Consider the following 18,803-nt stretch of genomic DNA (forward strand, 5'->3'; position numbering starts at 1 on the left):
ATTACTACACTCAAGCAAGTTTCCAGTCTCTGAAACTAAGATCAGTGAATCAGTGAAAATCCATGGCTGTCCGGAGGGTGAAATAATCAAAAATCTAAAACACATGTAATCTTCTAACTTCACTTTTGTACCACTCAGCTTCAGCGTTGATAAGGAAATGAACTTACTATACAAGCCTTACTCTGCCTAAACATATTGGTGATATTGTTTGAAACCAAATCTGAATAAAATCAAAGGGTTTTGTATTTGATCACATTTCATAGTCACCTTTTTCATCAGATTAAATGAATTGTTTAAATAGGGATTTGAATGTATTTTGTCTGTTTCTCTTATAGTGTGGGGGACTGTAGTCTACTGTGGATTCTGCCCATTTAACATCACAGGTTTACTCTGGGTGAAAAAATGGTAAAAGAACTGAAAAATACAGACAGCGTTTTCTTATAACAAAAACACAGAGAAAACAGGGTTTAAGCAATTAAAAGTCAATGCCACAGCAAAGGGTCAAAATTGAAAAATGGCATGCACGAGACAGTGAGACAGTGTCTCACATCTACACAGTGTGTCTGTGGCTTTGAGGAAGTCTGAAGTTTCAGAGTATATAGATAGATACCAAAAGTGTTATTAAATACATCGGAATTTGGTTTGACAATTTTCTAATGTGAATGTGGTACTTTCCAAACCCGTTCCCCCACCCCTCCATACACCAACAGCACAATTTTGTCTTTTCAGTCAAGAGAGAAACTTATTATTTTAGGTTCATCGGATATTTAAAGCTTTATCGTGTTTTCACAAAAAGGACACACAGTATCCATATCGGGGGAAAAAACATCGGATATATTAAAAGAAACTTCATCTTGTTTGTGTGACAGATTCGTTAGCTGACCGTTTCAGCAGCAGGAAATGACGTATGGTGCAGAATGTTGTGTGCAGCTAGTAATGTACTCCGACGAGGAACAGGCGATTTAGACGATGGTAGATTTGATCTGAATCAGTCACGTTTTCAAAATTTCTTTGACTAATCTCACATTTCTCAACTTTCTCTCATGGCAGTTTCTATCCAGTTTTTATTTATGATTGATGTGAACTTTTCTGAATAACGTTGCATGTACAGCTAGTTTCTTGTTCGGAAAAGAGCGACCGTCTGGCTAACTGCACAATTTTACTGTCAATTTGAAAAGCTTAGCTTTACCACCAGCATCCAGCCGAAGCCTCTCAGCAACATTTCCCTGTCACTGGCTATCAGCACTGCAGAAGACATGAAGACAAAGCAGACAGCTTCGTCCCGCTGTCAGTGAACGTGTCTGACACTCATCTCCTCTGTGTTGGTATGTTTTCCTCTGGTGCTGCATATTGTCACCCACAGCGTCACATTGCACGGACATTTAGCTAGTCGAGGAGCGACACGTCAAGCTAATGTTAGCCTACTTGCATATGTCGGTTGAAATAACATTCGTCAGCTTACTATCTTTGCACTACAGTGCTTGAGACTTGTCGTCCTTCATCACCTGACTGATGGCATTTCTTGGGTTACTCTGGATTCTACACAGCCACCTTTAGTCCTCACACACTAACCCGGTTAACAGTATCAACCTCTCGACGTTTAAGGGTACAGTCTCAAGCCTTGTGAGTAGGTATTATTCTCTGTGTTTTGATTTAGATGGCGTGTGGTCATTTTACATCATTCCCACGTGTTGTGATAAGATAGAGCTCATCAAGTCAGTTGCCCACATCTGTGGAAACATTAGTGCAGATTCAAAGCTTGTGTTCCTGCTCCTTTTATTTCAGCAGTGAAATTGGTGAGTATGTCGATTGAAAGGATGGTTAAAACTCTGAAAATACATTCAGAAAGCACAGATTGTGAAGGCAAAGTCATAGGTTGAGCCACAGTGGTCTATAATGATGGGGATGGCAACTTCTGTGTACTCTGTGGAACAGTCAGAAGTGCTGTGCGGTTAGGATCCATATGATGGGCTCTCAGACACTGTACTCTCTACCACTTTTTCTAGATTGTTCATCTTGACGAAATGTATTTCTTCCGTAATCGTCTTGTTGTTCTGGGCCTGGTGTTGTTGGCCACGTTACTGCTGTACCTGCTGCTGCCATCCATTCGCCAGGGCAGCATGGAGCCATCTCTTGAAACTCAAAGAATGGGTCTGATGACCACCCCTAATCCTCCGCTTCAAACCATCAACGTGTCCATTCGCACCGGACAGCTGCCCGGGGACCCTCCACTGTTCTTCAGAGAGGCTTTACCTGTTGATGGAGCTGGACGACAAATATTGCCAAGGTGAGTTGACACAGCTGACAACACCAGTTATCGGAGAGGATCAGCACACTGCAGTGAGGATGGTCAGGTGATACATGTTGGTGTCCTGCTGACTGACAGCTCTTACACTCTGTATTTGCCGGGCCTGTACTGGTGATAGAGTCTTGAGAAACCTTCTGTTAGGAAGTCATGGGGAAACAAAATGATTTCTCTTTGCAGGCTGCAAGTGGTCCTCCTGCACGGCCAGGCCTTCACATCCAAAACATGGGAAGAACTCGGCACGATGGCCCTACTAGCAACTAATGGATATCAGGCCTTAGCGATGGACCTGCCAGGTAGGTACATACTCCGGACTAATGATGGCGACAATAATGATGTCACTTGCTACTTGATTATACACAGTCATTTTTATCATGATGAGTGTGGTCTGATGCACACATTAATTAGAGGAACTAGAATACATTTAGAGAGCAGGATTACTTACATTTTATATAAAGAATATCTTTCTTTTTTGTTCTCTTGTAGTCTTTTTCTTACATAAATGAGGTCTGAACAGAGTATATTAGAGTATCCCATTGCTGAGATGAAAGATCTTATAATATACATATTCTTAAATGAAGCAGTGTATTATAACTGACATGTGTATGTGTTTATACACTGTGTTTGTGCTGTTCACACCTTTTCATTCAGTGGCGGTGTCGTTGCTACACATGGTATTTTCTTTACTTGCAGCACAAGGTATAAATGTGGGTTGAAACGAGCAGTGCTGTTCCTCCACCTCAGGCAGTTCCCGGCACAGCTCCACCTCGCATAAATTTAAAGAGAGGTTTAATCCGCTTTTGTCTTTTCTTCCACAATTTCTCCTTCTTCTTGGAGGCTATGGAAAATCACCAGACTCGGAGGCTCTGAAGACGGACCAGAATCGGGTGGACCTCCTTTCCAGGTTCATGGAGTCTTTGGGTGTCAGGGCAGCTGTGCTTTTGAGCCCCTCCATGAGCGGACATTACTCCATCCCCTTCCTCATGAAGAACAGCGCTCAGCTACATGGCTTCATCCCCATAGCGCCAGTTGGCACCCGAAGTTACACTCCACAGCAATACCAAAATATTCAGGTGAGGGAGGTAAAGACTGTTGATGTGACCGCTGCGATTAATATATTTAAATGGAAAGACTGCACATAATGGAGTCATTGTGTGTTATGTGAGTAAACAAACTTCACTTTAGGGTTAACTTTCATTTTTTGGGTGAGCTGTGCTGCTGCTGAGGCATGACCAGATTAATCCACTAGGGGGCCCTCTGACATAAATGAACTGTGAGCCCTTATTGAACTGATTTCTGGGCTTTGCTATAAGTGATGTGTCTCTTTAAATACCCAGTAAAGGTTTCATTTTACTTACAGACAGCTCTCTGCACTAGTCTGACTTTTGATCAGTGTATGTTTTTATGGCTCTTAACTATTGCTTAAACTGTAGTGGAAAATGGACTAGTATTTTCATTATCAGTTTATTTGCCATTTATTTTCTTGATGAATCTTTGCAAAAATGCCCTTTACAATTTCCTTATAGTACAGTGTGTTCATGTTCATCTTCATGTTGCTTGTTTTGTCCAACTAAACAGTCTAAAAGCCAAAGACATTCAGTTTACTGTCATTAAGACATCCAGAAAGGAGTAAATCTGCGCAAATGAGAAGCTGGAAATGGGAAATGTTTTGCATTTTTGCTGGAAAGAAAGTGACTGAAACAATTAATTAATCATCACTGTAGCTGCTGGTGAATTTTCTGTCAATTGACCAAACAATTAAGCATTTACTTGTTTCAATTCTGAATCATTTCTGTTAATAATTGTGACTTTGTTTACTCACTTATCAAGTTTAAATACCAAACACTTAATGGTTATAACTTAATGGATGAGTGTTGAATGATGGCTGCTGACTGCTAGTCAGACATTTAATTTTAGTTGTTGTAACTTAATGTGTGAACTGAATGACTGATGAGCCCATAGGAAAAAAAACATTGTTATAGTTCTTAGCCTAATTAGCCTAATAGTACAACCCTGATTCCAAAAGAGTTGGACACTGTTTTTTCAGAGTAGTCCCTGAACAGAACACACATATATCATGTTAATGCATCATAACAAGCTCTCTGCTTTCAAATGTGAAATCATTTGAAGTGAAATTAAAACTGTGGCAGCTGGAAAGAGGAAATGCTGCATTTTCCTACTCTGTCAGAGCAAAACCTGCTATGACATCTGAATATGCTGCTGAGTGTGAAAACCCCATCAGGCATGTGATAAGAGGTTTCAGGACACGAAAAGTAAACAAAAGGAACTGAACATATTTGCTGTGCTGTTTAATGTGGAACCAGCTGATGTGCCTGACAACCTGAAGCGTTTGCGCTGTCCAGTCTCATAGTCCCTTACACCGGTGTGTTTTTTTTTTTTTTCAGACTCCCACTCTGATTGTGTTTGGAGCCCTGGACACAAATCTGGGTGCCCAGTCCCACAAGAACCTCATACAACTGCCACATCACTTTGTGCTGAAGTTAGAAGGCGCTCGCCATGCCTGCTACATGGACAAACCCAGAGAATTTCACCAAGGATTGATCGACTTCCTCAGCAAACTGAAGTGAGATGTTTGGTGGAGATAAAAGAAAGAAGAGCAAAAAATAGACAGAGGAGCACTAGCCATCTAATCAGTGGTTTAGTATGGTGACAATTTTGCAAAAAAAGAACTAAGATCAGCATTATTTTCATATCATCACCCGAAGCAAAGAACCTTGGCATGGGAGTAGGATTCAGTACATGAAAAATGGCATGTAAAATCATGTAGCGTCAGTTAACAATACCATATTTCAGATGTTTCCATTTTCCTTTTTTTTTTTTCAATTTCCCATAACGTCACCCACAAATAAGAGACTAGATCACCTCATGTTTTATAAATGGCTTCAGACATGTTTAGTGGTGAGTCTTGTTTCATGTGTTTGTTTCATGTCTCTCTTTGCATGTAAAAACATGGAATGTGTTTACATCACTGTTACCATTTTGTAGGTGACGCGTTGCTTACTGTAAATATGCAAATGTAGCAGCTGTCTGTGTTTGAATAGCTTCTGTTCGCTCCACATTTGACCGACAGGTTTGTGTATGAAGATGTAGTAGCCATTCCAGCTTCCAAGAAAGAAAAAAAACCCACATGCTGTTCTCTACAAACGAAGTTGATGCACATTGTTACAAAAATGTAAAAAAGAATATAGACGATATAAAATGCTAAAAAAAAAAAAAGTTCACGTTTATTTATATTATGATGAAGTTATATGTAATATATTTGCAATAAGTTTGGACAATCATGCAACAAACAAACTTAGAATAATATATATGCATAGCTTAAAATAAAAACAAAAAAATGTGTGCTTTGTATGTTTCAGTTGGTAAAATGTTTTGGGAACTGAGGGTTATTCTCATATGTTTATAGAACTTGCTGTTGAAGGTTATTGTTCTGCTGGCTTTTGTGAAAGTTCTTGGAGAGTTTCTGACGCAGCTTTTTACAGCCACTTACCAGATTTTACATCCAAAAATATAATCAGTTTTGCTGTTGATCAAATTGCTCAACAGTATATAAAGTACTTGGAGTATATAAAGCTCCTCCCCCAAAAACTAAAATGCTGCTTACATGTTAGTGCATAAATGATTATAAAACGACACATTAACACTCTGACAAGGGCCAAACCGCGATAATACTTTTGATATTTTCTCTGACTTTTAAATGCAAGACTGTAACAGGACACTTTTACTTAAGTATGCGAAGTTACCCCTGGAACCTCACAGTGGAGAGCTGAATCAGAGCAGCTTGACTTGGTTGTAGAAACTTGAAAACATTTCGCCTCTCATCCGAGGGGGTTCCTCAGTTCTGAGTGGTGGGGAGTCCCAGGAATTTAACCTCTGTGGGGGTCGTTGTCAAGGTCATTGAAACCTCCTGGGTCGTTCCTGCTCTTGGCTGGGTAACGACAGTCGGTAGAGTTGTTGAAGTCACCTGAGGCCAGGTGTGAATGACAGCCAGAGTTGTCACGTGAGACCAAATGTGAATAGTTGTTAAATCTCCTGGGAGGCCATGAAATAATTGTAGGTGGGGGATAAGTGGTGTTGCAGACCTCCTCCTCTGTCCTTTCACTCATCTTTCAAACCATCTGTCCTCCATATCCAAATTATGTACGTTGTTGTCCTCACATGAGTGTCCCTTGTGTTTCAGGTGTAGATGAACTGCTGAGTCTTGACCTGAGGAGTTGGCCCTGTGTTGCTCCATGCATTTGTTTAATGGTTGTTCAGTTTCCTCAGTGCAATGGGCCTCACACACTACACAGCTTCTCTTGTGTTTGGGTGTGCAGTCTTTGGGGTGGAACCGTGTCTGTCTTAGTGTGTTGCTGGGTTTGAAAAACAAACAGATGTGGTGTTTGTTGAGAATCCTCTTGAGTTTCTCAGATACTCCAGACATGTGTGGAATGACAACGTTGTTGTGTTTGTTCTTTTCCTCATCACCCACAGTGTTGGTGTTCTTCCTGAACCTTTCGGCTGTTTTCACAAAGGTCCAGTCATGGTATCCACAAGCTGTAAGACGGCTGTGCTTTTTCTCATGGCTCTGGGCACTTGTTGGTACACTGTCAGCTCAGTGTTGCAGGGCTCTGATATAACAAATGCTCTAATGGTGAGAGTCAAAGAATAAGTACTGATATATATGTGTGTCACTTTCCTGTGTCTCCTGAGCTTGATGCTACCGTCCACTTAGTTGATGTGTTCTGAGAAAGCTTGCACTTCCTGGGTTTTAATTTTGACCCATGTCTTGTCCACATTTCTAAACCACTGGGTCAGTGCCACTAGTGTAGGTATGTTTGGTGAAAAAAGGATGCAGAATTTAAGGAAAAGGACACCTCTCCAACAAGGTGCATACTGGGGGTGGATTGATCTTGTTTCGGGCTTGTTTTACAGACAATGGCACAGGGAACAGTTCACTGGTGGAGGGAAGAATGGATTCAATTAAATAGCAGCCCATCTCACTGTCTGTAAAAAAATCTTCAGATGAAAAGAAGATGGCTTCTACAAGAGGATAATGATCCTAAACACACCTCAAAGTCCACAATGGACGACCTCAAGAGGCACAACTGAAGGTTTTGCCGCCCACACAGTCCCTGACCTAAACACCTTTGAAAATCTGTGCGTAGACCTCAGAGAGGAGTGCATGCAAGACGGCTCAAGAACCAGAGGCCTTTTGCAGGAAAAATGGCTGAAAATCCTCTAAGCAAGACCTGAAAGACTTTCACTAGCTACAAAAAGCCTTTGCAAGCTCTGATACTTGCCAAAGGAGGTGTTACAAAGTACTGACCATGCGGGGGTTCCCAAACTTTTGTATTCCACTGTAAATGTTTGGCAGTGTTTTAACAGTTGCTGCTGCTGTGAAACGGGGAGCCCATACAATACATTATCGTCCGCTTTGTTTATGTGTGTGCATCTTCCTTTATCAGCCAGTAGGATGGTGATGTTTTGGTCCATGCTCTGTAACGTCACAGCCTTCCTTGCCTGGACCTTGAGGTTAGAAGCGGGTGCCTTTGTCTTGGAGAGACCTGCTGATACCTTCAACCTGAACTTTTCTGCCTATGCTTCTGTTGAGCTGTTTTTCCTTATGACTGATTTTGCTGCTGTGATGAGGTGAACTACTGGCACGTGCTGTGCTGGGGAGGAGAAGTTTTATCCTTCGACTAGGACATCTCATTCTGGTTGTGTAAGTTTCCTGTCTGACGGGTTCTTCACCCAACTGTCATGTGTGGAATTTGCCTTTTGCCTCCAGCTAAGTTGCTCTGCTCGCCTGTTGTTGCTGATTTGTCACTGTAGGTTTTGGAATTTCCATGTCTGTCTTTCCTTTGGTGTGTTTACATACTTTCACCTACTCAATGAAATCAGTGACCCTCTCCAGGACTGCATCAGGCAGATGTGATACAAGTTTCTATGGTTAAGTTGTCAGCTGCTGTATTCAAAGCTTCAGTGGTGAAATGGACCTGTCTCACTCTTTCATTCACTCTCTGCTTCTATTAATACTACACATGAACACTGATGCATGACTGACTATTAAAATAAGTAGTTAACATTTTAGTCTTAGAGATCACTTTTTGTACATACCATAATATAGCTTATATGATAACATCATATCGTTTTATTTTGAACGGTAACTCTCTGTAATTTCATTGGTCGGGCTGCACACACATACGAAGCCCAAGCCCGTGATCATGTTTGCCGAAAGGATATATTTCATGTCAATGCCTCGAAACACTTTTTGAACATGTCGTTAACGTTCAGCTAACTTTGATTCCAGCGTCAGGACTTTTATTTTGAAGGGCGGGAACAGGCCCAATCAGCAGCCTTCAGATCACCGGCCAGGCTGCTCACCTGACGACCGAGCGGACTGGAGCGGTTCGGGGTGAGTGCTGTGACCAACAACTGTTGCTAACAGCTAACAGCTGTAAAATAATTAACGTCATTCGCTGTCATGTAGTGTCCTCTCACTACCGCGACTCTTAGCTGGTGAAGTCGCGGTTGAGACGCAGCTGTAGCTTCTTCTCCGGCTACACAGAGTATAACAAGTTAACTAGAAGGCTAGCTAGCTGTTTTAGCATAAACTGGGTCCTCCAGCAGCGGAGCTTGGTGCAGGTAGCGACCGTTAACGGCACTGATTCAGGCTGCTGGCCTAACGGTCTGTGAGACGTAACTGCAGTGAGTGAACAGTTCCGGTTCGCTGCTTGGGTTTAAATACAAATAAAAAGACGAAATGATCAGGCAGATATTTGTCGCATGAGCCTGGTGTGTTGGTTTTAAAACATGATTTTTGTTTGTCGTGTGTTGTTTTATGGTGTTATCTCTGTGTCCACAGAGGAGTGAAATAAATCCCACCATGCTGCCTGATAAAGATGGTCCAGGGGCTGGAGGCGGACAGAGCTCTCCTGAGGGGGAGGACCCCTCTGTGAGTCTGTTCAGAGAGTACCTCCGCCTCAAAACCGTCCACCCAGACCCTGACTATGGTGAGATATGTCCCTCACAACACCCTGAAATCGAGCCATGTCCTTTGCAAATGTCAGAGTTTGATTTTTATATTTCTTGGTCTAACCCAGTTTGTCAGGGGCCGAAGTCAAAACAGCTGTTTTTCATGTTGCTGTCATTTCACTTCAGATGTTGTCATTGTCAGATCATTTCACGCCTCTGGTTAATCATCTGCTGTAGGTCAGCTTAAAACTAAGCCTGTCCAGTGTGAAATGTATGTGCTTGTATCATCTTAATTTGCCATCATTTATCAAAGTCCAATTCTTATCTGCATCTGTTAGACATTACATGCCTCCAGTTATGCATGAAGCTTGTGGTCTCGAAAAGAAAGCTGAGCTGCAGAGCTAGCCTTGCACCTTCACCTCATCTGGGGTCAAAACCAAAGCAGAAAACAAACAAACTGCGGGCCAATAACTGTGGCCCTGTCCAAAAGAATGGGATTGCATGTGGATTGCACTCTTCATGATGTGTTACTCAGACTTTCAGCTCTGTTTTCAAGTTTTACTCAGTTATTAAAATTAAACAGACTGCTCTGCTACCTGTTCATTCATTTACAGATGCTGCTCTTCGGTTCCTGGACAGAATGGCTGATGAGCTTGGTCTACCCATGAAAAAGATTGAGGTGTGTGTCAGTGATGGTAATTACATCTGTGTGCGTTCTGTGAAGCTTGTACAGACACTAGTCTAATACAGCGAGCCTCATCTTCCTTCTCCCTGTAGGTTTGTCCAGGCAGAGTTGTGTCAATCATGACATGGGAAGGGACGAACCCATCCTTGAAATCCATCTTACTGAATTCCCACACAGATGTTGTACCTGTTTTCCAGGTATGGTGTCTGTCTCTGTTCATGGCGTCGCAATCCTGTAATTATCTTTCATAGACATGAAAAAAATAGATATGATATCAATCTCTTCTCCAGGAACATTGGAAATACGATGCTTTCAGTGCTTTCAAAGATGCAGAGGGCAACATTTATGCCCGGGGAACACAGGACATGAAATGTGTAACTATACAGTGGGTATAAACTGCCTTGATAACTTGTTTCATTAAACAGGATTTATGCTCTAGTTGTTGTGATCTTCACTTTTAATTATGATCTATGTGTAGCACCTGCTTTAACGCCCACTCAGTCAACCTGCATACTGTCAATCCAGACTCCTCTTTTTTTCGTCGTTACTCTGTTGGGTTTTCTTTTGTTCTTGCAGGTACATCCAGGCAGTCAGAAGACTGAAAGCTGAGGGATGGAAACTAATGCGCACTGTGCACTTAATGTTTGTTCCTGGTAGGGTCTTTGATTGCTTTCCTTCCTCTATTTGTAGTTTGTTCTCAAAGCATCTACACACCTGTGACCATCCACTCATGTGTTTTCACTTATGTTGCCTGATCAGACCTCTTCTCAAGACAGTGTGTGTTCAGACCGCTTGACTGACACCGTCTTCACTCTCCTGGTAGTTGTTTTACACGTGTTAAAGTGAACCTTTCCATCCAACGAAATTCCCCCACGGCGCGGTCCAGAAGCAACACTTTAGTTTGTAGTCTGGTAGTGTGATAATGTACTAAACATGGTGATGAAGCAAGCTAGAAAAACTCCATTTCCAAAAACAGTACAGAAGTGTAGCTGTCAAACAGCAGCAGGTGGTGGAGATGAAATATGAACTTTAATCTTTTGAATTAGGTAAAGACAGTACAGGGCCTTTTCATTGCCGCCGTGTTTAACGTGTTTCATAGTCTGTGTTGTTTATGTGGTATTTTATGTATTTACTGCTCAAAGCCTTTGATTCAAGTCTGTATAAGTGGCCTGTGCTGTTTACCTGCTGAATTGAAGTGGACTGGAAACCCCAGCCAGCACAAACCAGCACTGCTGCTTGGATTTTGGAAAGAAATTCTTGGCAGGTGGACTTTGGGGACTTGATGTAATTCACAGCTCTGCTGGCTTGAACCTGAGCAGAGGTCTAATCAGCCAGAATGATTGAAAACTCCTCAGAGCCTTTAATTACAATGAACTTTAAAACTATACACTCATTTAACTGAAGTTAAACTATCAGCAATGAGCATTCCTGGCAAATGAAAGTGTGACATTAAGAACTTCAATGTATTTTTCTCTTTCTTGTAGATGAAGAAGTTGGAGGCCACAAGGGAATGGAAACATTTGTGAAGCACCCAGAGTTCCAAAAACTAAACATTGGCTTTGCTCTCGACGAAGGTAAATAAATAACTGTTTGCAACATCTCATAAGAGTTAATGAATAAGATCCTGAACCCTGAAGGCCTCTGAAGTCATTTGAGAATGCAGTCGGTTATTGAGTTTATACAATGACCATGAAAATTCAGTTTTCTGTTTGGTTGGCAGCTGTGTGTTAAAATTGTATATCTTGACACCTCAAAACATCCCTGCCAGTATCGTGATTATCCCTCCAGATCATTGTGCAAGCTACAGTTTTGACATTTTGGGCAGAAGTAACAAAAAGTGTTTGCCGTAAACAGTAAAGGTCAGTCAGATATTGTGATAAATGAAGGGTGAACTGTTATTTTTTTTTCACAACATTTCATGTCGTCTCCTTGAATCTTTTCTGGAGCCTCCCTGCACCAGCAGCTGAAGAAGAGCTGCTATGAAGTTCAAGTCAAGGGAAATTCTTTTTTGACTTGGTGTTACATCGATAAGCATTCCCTCTTGTTTTCGCCCTTTATTTATTCGTTTCTTGTGTCAGTAAGTTAATCCTTATTGTGAGCTTAAATCAAGTTAAGCGACTGCCCTGATACTAAAATGTTTGTCATTTAAAGAAAAAAAGATGGAACTTTTTTATTGAAGTTAATGTCGGTAAGATGCTGAAAATTATACCAATCAATTGTCTTTTTATACATTTATATGAGATTAGAGCTAAATTTGTATTGTTCATTTCTCTATTCATATGACTGCATGTGTTCTGTAGGTCTGGCCAACCCTGGCGAGGCCTTCACTGTGTTTTATGGAGAGAGGAACCCCTGGTGTGAGTACAGAATACATACAGTAAAAGACTTCCAGCTTATCAGATGCCATGATTTCTGAGTGATGATGAAGACAGAGCTGAATCAAGCAGAATTACTTCTTTCTAGGGATTACAGTCCACTGCCCAGGCAGTCCAGGTCATGGCTCGAGGTTTGTGGAGAACACAGCTGCTGAGAAACTGGTCAGTGTTGGTGTCTTGCAGCTGGTTAATAAAGCTCTTAAGCCATAAAAACCTGTTGTTGTTACAAGGACTAAGAAAAACAGTGTCATTGACCACGCTGTCTGTTCCTTCTCAGCGCCAAGTCATGAACTCCTTCCTGGACTTCAGAGAGAAGGAAAAACAAAGGTGAGATTGAAAAACATCTTAATGTTTCTGGCAATTTTCTCATGAATACACACTTTTGTTCTAACTTTGGGATGATGTGTTTTAATCACACCATATTTATAACAAAACACTTGATCTGCTTTGTGCAGTTATTCTCGAAATGTGAGCTTTAACACTTGAGTCTCTAGAGGAAGTCCTTGTATGAAAGGTCCCCTCTATGCCACTTTTCATAAAGTGGATTCAAATAATACGTTAAGAGCATCTCTTAAAATTTAAATTATGACTATCCAAACTCTAAGAGTTGCTCTGAATGGCTTATGAGTCTGTTTATGGCTTGTTTAGAGTGAGTTTAGAGTAATGCTACTGAGATATTTTGATGAACTGTGTGTACAGTAAAGATGCCATGTTGATGTTCAAAGCTGAACAATATAAGCAGCTGATCTGAGTCTGAACACAACTATCAAGGGAATTATTAGGAAAACATGGATGTGTAAATACATTTGTGAGAAAATCCATGACTTTGTCTCCTGGTCAATTAAAAGAAATGCTCATCAACCGTTATGTGTTGTGTTTGTGTCCCAGAGACATAAATGAATATGAGCGGAAACAGCAAGTGGCTAATTAGCTCCATAGTGCCAAGAACAACAGTTTTGATGTTAATTACTTTGATATTAAAGTCAAATTAGTTACCAGTGTTGGCTTTGCAAAAATAAAATTCTGCTAGGTTTCATTTCTGTGTCACTGCGTTGTAACTGCAGTAATTTGATTAATGTGTGTCTATTTCAGGCTAAATACCAGTGAGTGTTTCACACTCGGTGATGTCACCACAGTGAACATGACCATGGTCAAAGGTGGCGTGGCCTACAACGTCATCCCACCCGAGATGGACGTCAGCTTTGACCTGAGAATACCACCTACAGTAAACCTGCAGGTGTGTAAGCGTGTGTCTGTTTGAGTGGGAACGTTTGTGTTTGTGTGACTTGTTCGTAGAGTCATGCAGACGTCATGACCTCCAGCTCAATGTTAACTCCATTCTAACTTCTAAATGATTATCATCCAACCAGGAGTTTGAAAGACAGATAAAAGAGTGGTGCAAAGAAGCAGGAGAGGATGTCACTTACGAATTTGCTCAGGTCGGTGTACACACACACACACACACACACACACACACACGCGCTGTACTTTTTATAAAGGTGCTGTTTGTTCTGTTGTCAGTTATGTTAAATTAGCTGCCATCCATTGCAGAAACATATGAACCAGAATGTGACTTCAACGGACGAGAATGATCCTTGGTGGAGCACCTTCAGCGCAACCTGCAAGGCAATGTGAGCCCACTGTCCACACGAGTACACAATATGTGTACATGATACGGAAACTTGACGTCTGTTTACAGTAGATGTGCAATCTAATGTCAATCTTTGTGTACTGTTTTAGCGGATCATAAAAATAAGATTTTTGTGTCCTATTTGTATTTGCACAGCCAATTTTAATGCATTCACTTTGTGGTACTTCACACCTTAGCTGAAAATATTCACACGGCTCCCACAATCCTCTTCTCATCTTTAGAAAGAACTGTGTTCTCTGTGCTGTCTGCAGTTCATCGTCTCAGCATCTGCCAAAAAAGCTTTTTCTTTTGTCATTGACTGTAGAATTCCACTGGAAATGTAAACTGTATATGGTTATGCCTGTCGAACACTGTGTAACATGTGTAGCACTTTTGGGACATGTTTTGGAAATGTTTATAACAGTAGCTGACAAAGGAGTGAAGGTACAGGAGGACTGAACTGAATCTGTCCTTTTATCATGAACACAAGTCTCATGTCAATAACTCCACTGTAGGAATATGACTCTGGAGAAGGAGATTTTTCCTGCTGCCACAGATAGCCGTTTCATCCGAGCTGTGAGTATAAGATCTGCATATGATAGCAAGAGAAAAAAAAGGGGAAAAAAACTCAGTCAATTTGACATTGTATTAATTCGTTTATCATTTCTGGGCGAAAGCTGCTCCCTCAGTTCTGTGGCTGCCCGGTAAAAGGTGTGTTTGTTGAATCTAGGTGGGTATCCCTGCTATCGGCTTTTCCCCAATGAACCGGACGCCAATCCTGCTGCACGATCACAACGAGTATCTGAATGAGCAGGTCTTCCTGAAAGGCATCAGCGTGTACGAGAGGCTCATCCCAGCTCTCGCCAGCGTTCCTGTCTGCTCTGATGAGGCTTAGACAAGTCTTCATTTTTAATCCTCTCTAAAATGTGTTTCACTGATGAGCTGAATATTTAACTTGAAGAATTTGCAGAGATTACCAAAGAATAATAACATGTATATCAGAAGCCAAAACTGAGCATGTAACCTTTGGTACTATTGATTTTTTTGATTTTTTTTTTTTAATGATTCTCAGGATATAGGCGCAGTAAGCGTTGCGTTACTCAGCACTGCAGCAGTTTTTTAACAACATACTTACTGTATGTCAACATTGTGGATTGAGTGTGCCTGTGTGTATGCAGTCTTAAAGAAATATCACCTATTGTGTAATGTAGTGTATTCCAGGAGGATGGGAAAAACCAACTGACTAAAATCTAAAGATGACTTTGATTAAACTCTTAGATCAAACATCACTTAATTGCCACTTTTTAGATTTCACTTGATTTTAAAACTATGAATCCACGAGTTAGAATTTTATTTAATAAATGGAATTGAATAAATATATTTGTTCATTACTTTCATGGTTATATTTTCTTGCATGCAAGAGATTTGTACTTGATGCCACACTGATGTGCTTTTTGAAGTAGCAGTGAAGGAGCAGCAGGATTAGAGCTGTGTTATGGTGGAAGATTTCTGACTGCCTACAGCTAAAGCAGTTAACCTCCAAACAACCATCTGCTTCAAGGACAGACAGTAAAATTTCCCGTAACTACATCAATAAAGATGTCCAAACACAAGTTAAATCATTGAATCTATCAGTGCAGCCTTCAAAATGATCATCAGGTACTCTGTTGGAGTGTTGTGATGGAGAGTCCAGCCTGCTCACCACAATGATGCATTTTGTTTGCTAATGAGCGAGACAGAAGTAAAGCTAGGATTGATACAAACTTTGGTGCCAGTGATGCCAACATTCAACATGAATTATAATCACTTTGGTGATCCCTCGACATTTGATCTAGCAGCATCCTCTGGTGCAAATTTTAATTTGTCAAATATTTTGGTTTATAATCAACTACCTGCAAAGCTAAACCATTAGCTTCATCATTCCCCAGCAGAAAAAATACCTGCAATGTCATTGTGAGCAAGTTAGCATGTTGGCATTACCATGTAGATTGAAGTACAGCTGCGTACAAGTGCAGTTTCAAAGAGCTGCCAATATACTTATAGTCTAATGTCCTAATAGTCGGAATTATACATTTTATATTGTTCAAACAAAGAAATGTAATTAATTGTATTTTAAAATCTATTAGAATAAGACAAATTGGAAAAGTTGACCTTCAGTCAGCAACTGCATAGCCAGCCTCACTAAACCTGTGTTCCTTCAGCAAATCGCCTAAACAAAAAGATTTTTAAAATTTATTCTGGACAACTTGACACAAGTTATATAGATAAAATGTCAACAATGATGCTGTGAAATGGAGGTGCAACAAGGGAGATGGAAAAATTAAAAATGCCTTTTGATATGTAATGCTGTCTTCACGAGATAAAGGTCGGTCTCATCTACAGTTCAGCTCCCTTTGGAGTTGTTGTCCAATTAACAGTGCATGGCTCTCCAAGGGGGACTGGCAGGAAGACTGAGCAGTCAGTAATTAGTCTTCTCTCTCCCCAGGACATGACAGCAGTATTAGCACACGGGGCCGTCAGGGAGACGACTAAAAGCTGAACCCACATCCTTCCTCCCAGAGGGGGCAGGAATAGGTGCAGTCATCCTGTCGGGCGAGCTGTCGAGCATCTGAATGCCTGGCTGCGGAAAAACATAGGTGGGGTTAGCAGTATATCAAAGAAAAGTTCCGTATCTCACTGTTTCAAGCGAGCTTTTCATGAATTTGGTGCAGCACGAGCATTTCCACTGTAAAACTGCAGCCTGCTCCTTCTGTTTTCAGGCCAAAGTCATTTTCATGCATGTTATTTCTCAGGAAATAAAAATCCCCTGATAGTTGCTCCCTCGAACAGGGGTCAGGACGAGACTCAGGAACAGAGGTGAGGTGAGGTGAGGTTCTCAGTCAGGAACATGTGGGCTTACCTACATGGGGGGATTTAGACAGACTCCTGCAGTCTCTCCACACACACCCTGCTGTGGTCTTCTCAGCATCAGTTTTATAGTGTACAAACAAACAGCTCTCAAAGACACATTGCAGCTAGGGGACTGACTTGTGCCTTTAATGGCTGTGACCTGTGCTAAATGGATAAAATGAAAAGCACCAGGGAGAGAGATGAAAAAGGTCAATTCTTCACTGTGAAATAAAACAGATCATCATACAGCACATACAGAAGAAAAGTCCAAATTAATGTGTATTTCATTCTCCCAGCAGCTTTATTTTGCATCTTTAACATCACTGTATAGAATCTGAGTTCATCGGGTTTCTCCTTTCTGTTTTATATTCACAGATGCTGCAGTGTATGAAGGAACAGACATACCGTAAATCTTCCAGCTGAGTGGCATTTCTCTCTAGGTAAGTACAGCCAAACCCTGCTGTAATGGCCACAAGATTCTCCCTCAAATGGGAATTAATTGTAGTCAGAGATTGCAGTTCCACAATTATTGTATGGCAGTAAATATAGTTTGTTGTTCTGTTACACTGTTTTTCATTATCTTATAATGTAGTTTAGGATATTTATTTTTGCAAACCTGCAGCATAAGAAGACAAGGTTTCTGACAAAGATATAAGTTAAAGGTGGAGGATTCTCACGTCTTTACATGTGAAACACGACTGACTGCATCCAGGATGCCCGTCTGATGAAGTTTCTGTTGTTAGACGGTGATGACTTATTTAATTGCATAGTTGGATTGACAGATGGGAGAGAAGCTCCCAAAGCTCCTCACACTGTTTTTGTATGGTGGCCAAGGAGGAACTATTGTCTCTGATAGCCCGTCTAATGAGTCAATAATAAAAGAAATGAGTTGCCTGACTTCAATAATTAAGAAAATCGATTGGTTGTAAGAGAAAACTGATTTATAATTTATTACCTCCAAGCAGGCGAGAAAATAGATATAACTCTCGTGATGTTTTGACATTCTTTTCATTTTCAGCTCCTCTGCTTTCCTATATTTTCTGTGCTTCGGCACATTTTCCATTTTAAAACAATTTTTTTTGTCATTCATTTCCCATTTTCCATGCAACATTTGTTTTGTTGCTTATATAGAGCATGCCTAAAATGCCTTGGCCACACCAGTATATGTTTCATCATTTTGAGGTCTGTCTCCATGCTCTGTTTGTGTTGTTCCAGCACAGCAGAGAGATCACTGTGTACAACCAGCAGAGCCACGAGTCTGACAGTAGTAAGCCATAGAGTTTAGTGCTGTTATGATTGCTCTAATCTGTATTCACTACTGATGTTTGACGGGCTCATCAAGACACAAGAGACGCACTTAGGCAAAGTATCCTTAACAGAATATATTTATCATAATATGGTAGTGATGTGTAGGCAAAAGGGAAAATAGATAGCAGCCTTTTTTTGCACATAGTTGTGAGGAATAACATTTACGGCGCCGCTGTTGCATTCAGGTGTAAAGCCAAGGTGTACAACACCAGCACCAAGGCTCTGTCACACCTAAATGTAATGCAGCCATTATTGATGTTATTACACCTGCGTTTAACAGGTCAAAATGTCTGCTGTGAGAAAGGTTATTGATTAAAAGTATGCTGGGAAAAGAGAGGAGGTGAAAAAATAAAAGGACTTGACTTTGACTTGTCTGGTAAGGTTTCTCTACATTTTGTCAGTTTTGGGCCTCCATAGATTTGTAATGAACCTGAGACTGTTGGGGCCTCGAGGCAGTTACTTGCTTTGCCTGGTTGGCAATCCAGCCTTGTGAGTAAATAAACAATTTTCTCATTTTGCTGCAATCAAGAACCTGATCGTACTTTCACCGGCATCCACGGGCTGCATCATTTGTAGTCGTGTTGCTTCCCTGTCAAATCCTGCAGGACTCTGAAGTGAACCAGAACATGTTGG

General features: G+C 41.0%; 2 protein-coding genes across 3 annotated transcripts; both read left to right on the top strand.

Moving 5' to 3' along the window:
- Window positions 1–922: 922 nt before the first annotated feature.
- abhd14a (abhydrolase domain containing 14A) lies at window positions 923–5,666 on the top strand. 2 transcript variants are annotated; one of them, XM_076758744.1, is made up of 5 exons: window positions 923–1,325; window positions 2,007–2,287; window positions 2,486–2,601; window positions 3,143–3,378; window positions 4,711–5,666. In XM_076758744.1, exons 2-5 carry the CDS (start codon window positions 2,025–2,027, stop codon window positions 4,891–4,893), a joined length of 798 nt encoding a protein of 265 aa, XP_076614859.1. In that variant the 5' UTR covers window positions 923–1,325; window positions 2,007–2,024; the 3' UTR covers window positions 4,894–5,666. The 2 variants fall into 2 exon arrangements, with proteins under 2 accessions (XP_076614859.1, XP_076614867.1); XM_076758752.1 differs by having other exon boundaries at window positions 941–1,325; window positions 2,115–2,287.
- Window positions 5,667–8,477: 2,811 nt separating this feature from the next.
- Window positions 8,478–15,364, top strand: LOC143338400 (aminoacylase-1-like). The gene is made up of 15 exons (XM_076758766.1): window positions 8,478–8,723; window positions 9,174–9,321; window positions 9,898–9,962; window positions 10,061–10,165; window positions 10,259–10,353; window positions 10,545–10,621; window positions 11,453–11,542; window positions 12,269–12,325; window positions 12,432–12,505; window positions 12,621–12,670; window positions 13,436–13,580; window positions 13,714–13,782; window positions 13,895–13,974; window positions 14,489–14,549; window positions 14,704–15,364. Exons 2-15 carry the CDS (start codon window positions 9,195–9,197, stop codon window positions 14,866–14,868), a joined length of 1,260 nt encoding a protein of 419 aa, XP_076614881.1. The 5' UTR covers window positions 8,478–8,723; window positions 9,174–9,194; the 3' UTR covers window positions 14,869–15,364.
- The last annotated feature ends 3,439 nt before the right edge of the window (window positions 15,365–18,803 follow it).

The sequence above is a fragment of the Chaetodon auriga genome, chromosome 2 (genome assembly GCF_051107435.1).
Source record: "Chaetodon auriga isolate fChaAug3 chromosome 2, fChaAug3.hap1, whole genome shotgun sequence".
NCBI lineage: Eukaryota > Metazoa > Chordata > Actinopteri > Chaetodontiformes > Chaetodontidae > Chaetodon > Chaetodon auriga.